Raw genomic sequence first — 6,902 nt, 5'->3', positions numbered from 1 at the left:
ATATTAGACTTGAGAATTGCCACAGTTTTATTGTAACCTAGTTTAGTTACACAATAAGGCAAATTAGTAGGCTATTAGAACACTAAAAAATGTTATAGATTTTATAATTATTTACAATCTCTAACATTTGTCACATTGTTCTGTTTTCCTATATATCTATATCTTCTCATAGAGATGTATAGAGATGGAACACTTTATATGTATGGATTATTAAAAAAATCTCACACTAATCTGATAAGTGAATGCATTTATTAGCCTATATTAATAAACCAATGCATACCAAATCAATTTGTATTCCACTTTTTGTATTACCGATTTCCTGTTTGGCACAGATGGATATCTTAAAGTCACATGTCAGCATGCTGTCATGTCAGCATGACATCACGACTGTAGATAACTAACTCCTCTGTCTTGATAAAGCGACCGCTGAACACACACTCATCATTTAACATGGAGCTGGACATGGAACGACAGGAGCGCTACTTTATTGTAGTGAGGAGAACCAAGAAGAGTTTATCTCGCGGGTCAATTTTGCGCGCGGATGCGGAGACAGCAGCAGGAGATCTCATAGGAATGGTTTATGGAGGAGGTGGCAGTGCCAGGAGCAGTGGTTCGGTGAAGAAACAGGACACATACCCTCTCTCACGCCATCAAGCTCAGCTACTTTTGTTCGTTTCTCCTGCCAGCAAGAGACTGGAGCTCCTGTGCAACGTCCAGCTCTTCAGTGCAGTCTGTGACCTTACTCAGGATGATATTGTTGTGGTCAAACACAAGAAGGATTTTCAACCATGCCTGGTCAAGAATCTGATTCAAATAGGCAAGAAGGACAAACCAGGAGTCTTGCAAATGCTGGGATTTGAGCTGGAGTTAATGGTGAGGAAAGGCATCTTTTGCTGCCGTGTTGTACCTATTAATTCATGCAAAAAAATGTGCTAAAATATTGAAATAGACTATTTAACTAAAGTGTTTGAAATAAAATATTTTATTATTGTTCCCATACACAAAAGAAATATATTTGAAATATATTTTCAGTATATTTTTTGGAATATATGCAAATATTTGAAATTGGCCCAATAAATATATTTCACACTTAACATCATATATTTTTGTTATATTTCAGAATATATTTCAGTGTATTTTTTTCTGTATTTGTCCCCAAAAGTGTCAAAATATATGTGGCATATATTCCAAATACATTGAAATACATTCTGAAATATAACAAAAATATATGATGTTAAGTGTGAAATATATTTATTGGGCCAATTTCAAATATTTGCATATATTCCAAAATATATACTGAAAATATATTTCAAATATATTTCTTTTGTGTATGGGTTCATACAATTTTGCATATAGAGGAAATGTTTGTCTGCAGTTTTACTTTAATGGGAAAGTCCCTTATTAAAATCTGAATCAACATGACATGACTGTAGCATTACATAATCTAATCATGCATTTTTCAGCTGTGACGTAAGTGTCGACCTTTTGATCACATAGATAGAATACTTGAAATGCAAAGAAAACAGTCACGTTAATGGCGTAAAGAATCCACTTGGATCTGTTGACATGCAGTTGCATTTTTTCACAGGACGCTGAGCAGGATATTTTGTCGAAGAAGACGGTCCCTCTTCCCTTCTTCAGTGCAGCTGACATTCTCCAGGTGGTTCCATCACATTCCAACACCAGGCAACCGCTGAGAATCAGCATTGATTTGGGTCAGTTACTCATCTTTTTAGCCCTTAAAACATATTGAAAGTATCTAGGATATTGGATTGGGTACTTTTGTAGATTAAAAGAGAGATCCTATGACTAGACTGCGGAAAAGATTGCTATCTTAAACTGGAAAGACTCTTCCGTCAGACTCAAAGCTTGAACAACTCATTGAACTAAATCATGCTGTATATCAAGATTTAATGGGGTCATTCATATGACTTGAGGAATGTCAGGTGATGATATCTGCAATAATATGATTTACATGTTATTCCCTTTTTAGGTTTGAACAGGAAAGCAGTGTCGCGCATAAATTCCATGCCAGCTCTTAACTTTCGCAATGCAAAAAAAGGAAGTATCTTCTCCAACAAGGATGTGTCCAACTCCATTCAGGCCATGTCCCATTATTCTTTGGAGGTGGGGTCCATGGCAGAGGCCATATCTTTGAATGGACTGACTGTATATGGGGTGATCAGGTGGATTGGAGTTCCAGATGGAAAGAAAAATGACTGGGCAGGACTTGAGCTGGTGAGCATCTACATTTTTTCTCTCAGTACAGAGCATATGCTGATTATGTTGTGTTTTGTGCATGCAAATGATAAAAAAAAATCTCTCAAATCCTTTCAGGACAATGAAGCGAAGACTTGTTCGGATGGGACGTTTGGTACAATACGGTATTTTACCTGTGAAGGAAACAAAGCCTTGTTTGTGCCACTGACCAACTGCAAACCAGACAGTAGATTTCTGTTCATTCCGAATGAGATCCAGAAACCACTTGAACCTCCCTCAGGTGAGGCTTTCATTCTGCTATATTATTCCTCTTCTAGAAACAGAGGAATTTCAAAGGCCTCAAGAATTGTTTGTGTTTTTTTTATTTAAAAAGTACCTTTTTTTCCTCTTAGTCCCACTCCTGGAAGATTTGGATGAAGATGTTCCCCCTGTTGCTGAGCAAGATGTTTTGTCTCATCTGGTGGGCAGAATGAGGGGGATCCAAGGTCACTTCAACTCTTGCTATTTAGATGCCACTCTCTTTAGGTAAACCTCTTAAAAAACGCATGTTATGTCTGTTATTTCACGTTTCATTATTTTTGTTCGCATGTACTGATTCATTTTCTTTTATTCTCTGCTTTTACAGTCTCTTCACGTCATCTATAGCTTTCAGCAGAATGTTTAACAGATCAGCCGATAGTGAGGAAGGCATTTCACACATTTTAAGACGGGACATTGTGAACCGTTTACGCAGGTAAAAGCTCCCAAACCCCTTGATGTATGATAGTGTGATAGTACATATCAAAGCTAATGCACAGCCATATTTGTAGAGCTTGAGTAAACACTCATGCTCATGTGGGCATGTGTTTACAGTCATCAGGGTACTCACAGTTCATTTCATATGACCTCTGCCTCCCTCGACAGATCGGGCTTTGTTCCAGCAGAGAGTGTGATGAAGTTTCGTAAACAGTTGGGCTGCAAATCTTTTGCTACAGAGGAGAAAGGTATTACTAGTCCCATAGCGGCCATTTACTTTTTTGATGTAGAGCTGCAAGTTTTTCATCTATGGCTTAGAGGGAACGTTACTCTGATACTAAAATAAAATATTGTTACTGCTATCCTTCAGATCCAGAGGAGTTCATCACCCTACTATTGAAGCATGTTTTACACATAGAGCCATTGCTCAAAATCAGGTTTGTTTCAGTTGCACTGCTTGTCCATCACTCCAGATTTGTTTATCTGAGAAACATTTTTACATTTTACTGCAATTACACAACCCTTGAATGAATATGTTTTGCACACAGGTTAAAAAGTATTTTTTTTTATATGTATTTATTAAAACATTATAATATTATATTATTATGCTGTATTATATTAAATTATATAATGTTGTATTTTATTTCTGTTTTTGAATGTATATATACACTATGGTTCAAAAGTTTGGGGTCAAAAGTTTTTGAAAGAAATTAATACTTTTATTCAACAAGGATGCATTAAACTGATCAAAGTGGAAATACATTTGTAATGTTACAAAAGGTGTCTATTTGAAAATAAATGCTGTTCTTTTGAGCTTTGTATCCATCAAAGAATCCTTATAAAATGTATCGTGGTTGGTTTCCACAAAAAAATTATAACTGTTTTCAACATTGCTAATAATTCTTTCACAAATAGTCGCAGCAAGGATGAGATGAGCAGGATCTGTATGCAGCAGTAATTTTATTAAAATATAAACAGAACAACCGTTATACACGGACGAGATGTAACTCAGGATTTAAATACACAAGCAAACTAAATCAAAGAAACGAGACACAAACTAAATAAAAAAAAACACAGGAAACGTGCAAAAAAACAAGACAGAGACAGATATTTCCTTACAAAAAAGAAATGTTTCTTGAGCAGCAAATCAGCATATTAGAAAGATTTTTGAAGGATCATGTGACGCTGAAGACCTGGAGTAATTCAGCTTTGGCATCACAGGAATATTTGAATTTGAATTATAATAATAATATATCGCAATATTGCATTTTTACTGTATTTTTGATCAAATAAATGCAGCCTTGGTGAGATTAAGTGACTTTCAAAAACAAATTTCACTGACCAATCTCTTTTTAACGGTAGTGTACATTCTGTGTAAACAAGCTTAAACTGTTATCTTAACACCTGTGTGTTGTTTTTAGGTCACATGGAGAGTTGTCACAGGATGCCTATACGCATCAGATCATTGTGGAGAAGAATCAGCTGGGAGCCGTGCCTTCAGTTCAACAGCTGCTTGAGATGTCTTTAGTATCAAGTGATCTGAAGTTTGAAGAGGTTTGTTCATTTCTTAGACTTTTTCCCCATTTTTGCCAACTACCTAGTAGATATATTGCAAACAAAAGTATGCATTATTAATCAAAACTTTTTTTATTTTAGATTCCATCTTGCCTTATAGTTCAGATGCCACGATTTGGTAAGAAGTTCAAGATGTTCCCTAAAATCATTCCCTCAACGGAGCTGGACATCACTGATGTCTTACATTGTTGTGAGTTTAACAAGCATACTTCCAAATGAAATCTCCTCCTGATCATATTTGTTTAGTGGAAGCAGATATTGGACTGCTGCAGATTCAATATCTCTCATGCTTCTCCTGTTTTCTCTGGCAGCTCCTCGGGAATGTTTTCTGTGTGGTCATCTAGCTGAATATGAGTGTGGCCAGTGCCTGACGGACCATAAGCTCCAGCCAGGCAAAATTAAGCAGTATTGCTCTACCTGCAACACACAGGTAGGGAACCTAATGCTAAAATCTTATTTATGTACTTTGTATTCCAACAGTTCTGTGATATAATGCATTTTGCATGCTTTTTTCATCCACATGCCTTCTCCCACAAAAACTATCAAATATGTTTGCTCTTTCTACAGGTTCACACTCATACTTCCCGACAGGAGCATACTCCTCACAAACTTACAGTTCCAGATCATCTTCCAGAAGAGGCATCAGTACAGAGGCACCAGATGCAACTATTTGCAGTTCTCTGTATAAACACCAGCCATTATGTGTCTTTTGTCAAATATGGGCCTGACCCACGGTCCTGGATCTTCTTTGACAGCATGGCTGACCGATGCGGTATGTCATATATACTAGATTTCCAACATATTCAAATGTAGGTTGCGTTCAAAGCTGAAAAATACTGCTTCTGCAGGCAACATACAGGCACGTCCGAATCCAATGATCATGTCACATCCTGTCTACTGAGATACCTTCATCTGATCGATTTTTGAAGGCAGATAGATAGATGTCGCTGCCTTTGATTTCCTACAATCCAGTGCATTCCATTCCATTAAAGTTAATCTAAAAAATAGGGGAGTCTCTATTTACACCAAGTGCAACACTAACTCCGCCCACCACTGTCTGATTGAGCCAGACAAAATGACAAAAGAAAACCCGCTGCATAACATGATCAGTGGCGTGGAGAGTAAGGCCGGTGGCATTAGCTTCTGACATGACGAACCCGAGTTTCCCATCGCAGATCAGCTCAGAGAGGTGTTTATTTTAAACAAAAAATAAGGAAATATTCATAAAAAAGTGAAATTAAAGTGCCTAACCTGTATTTAATAGTGGGAATAAAGTGTTTAACAGGTAGGGTTAGGGGTAGGGCTAGTGACAAGTAATGTCACAATGAGGCAGCTTTCATTTATATGATTATATACATTGATACTGTTTTATAATATACTACAATACACTGAGGTGCAAATAGTATCTGCCATAAGTACAATTAGAATCAAACTACTATTTACACTTAGTGCACAGAAAATGCACTAAGAAATGTCACTTTTGTTGCTATTTACATTTGGTGTAAATGGCATATAATTAATATTAATATTGTAGTAATTAAATATTCACTTAGTTATCACCAAAGCTTTTGTTGTACATCATTAAATCGTTATGCTGCCTCAGAAGTCTGTCTGAAATGAGTTTCTGTCTGAATGTCATTTGCACTGGATCACTTCACTAGTTTTCACTAGCCCACCATTACTGACCAGATAAACCCAGATAAAATGCTGACATAGGTGTTTGAATTTAGTTAATTCCTGACTATCTTATTTTTATCCTTAGGTGATGATAACAATGGCTACAACATTCCCGTGATCAGGTCCTGCCCTGAGGTTGGAGACTTCCTTTGCCAGTCTGAAGAGGAGATCTCCACAGCAGATCTGAGTCAGTGCAGTGAGCTGGTGCACAGACTGCTGTGTGATTCATACATGTGTCTATATCAGAGAACAGACAATCACACTCAGCTTCATCAATGAGCAGAGACATTTCTGATATCTTTGGACTACTGTGTCCTACTATATCTTTTGTGTCATTGCATCATGAGAGTTGACAAATGAAGGATACTGATGTTTTGATTTGCTCTGTTCTTTATCAAATTGTTCTTGTGATTTATAATGGAAGGTTATTTGTATATAAAAGGGCTCCCAGCTGTACATTAAGACAGTTTATCAGGCAGAGATATGCATTTATAAACAATAAACAATATAATGTTATTTAATATGACAAATAGTGCCAGGATGTCATATGAAGGTTCAGTATGATTTTTTTAAAATATGATTTATTGTTAGATAATTTGTTTATTTGTACTTTATTAACATATTCTATTTTTATTGAAAATTATTAAAGTTGTAGGATGTTTATATTTGCATTAAAACATTGTTGTACCAATCTC

General features: G+C 36.3%; 1 protein-coding gene across 1 annotated transcript; it reads left to right on the top strand.

The window, feature by feature from the left end:
- The first annotated feature begins 414 nt into the window (after positions 1-414).
- cyld2 (cylindromatosis (turban tumor syndrome) 2) lies at positions 415-6,902 on the top strand. The gene is made up of 13 exons (XM_084101993.1): positions 415-873; positions 1,589-1,715; positions 1,994-2,238; positions 2,338-2,500; positions 2,613-2,745; positions 2,846-2,953; positions 3,124-3,203; positions 3,326-3,392; positions 4,377-4,509; positions 4,612-4,720; positions 4,842-4,960; positions 5,098-5,302; positions 6,293-6,902. The coding sequence occupies exons 1-13, from the start codon at positions 451-453 to the stop codon at positions 6,484-6,486; spliced, it is 2,106 nt and encodes a 701-aa protein (XP_083958119.1). The 5' UTR covers positions 415-450; the 3' UTR covers positions 6,487-6,902.

This window comes from Abramis brama (assembly GCF_963993115.1).
Source record: "Abramis brama genome assembly, chromosome: 23".
NCBI classification, from domain to species: Eukaryota; Metazoa; Chordata; class Actinopteri; order Cypriniformes; family Leuciscidae; genus Abramis; species Abramis brama.
The sequence above is the reverse complement of the archived record's forward strand: the minus strand, read 5'-3'. Positions and strand labels throughout refer to the sequence as shown.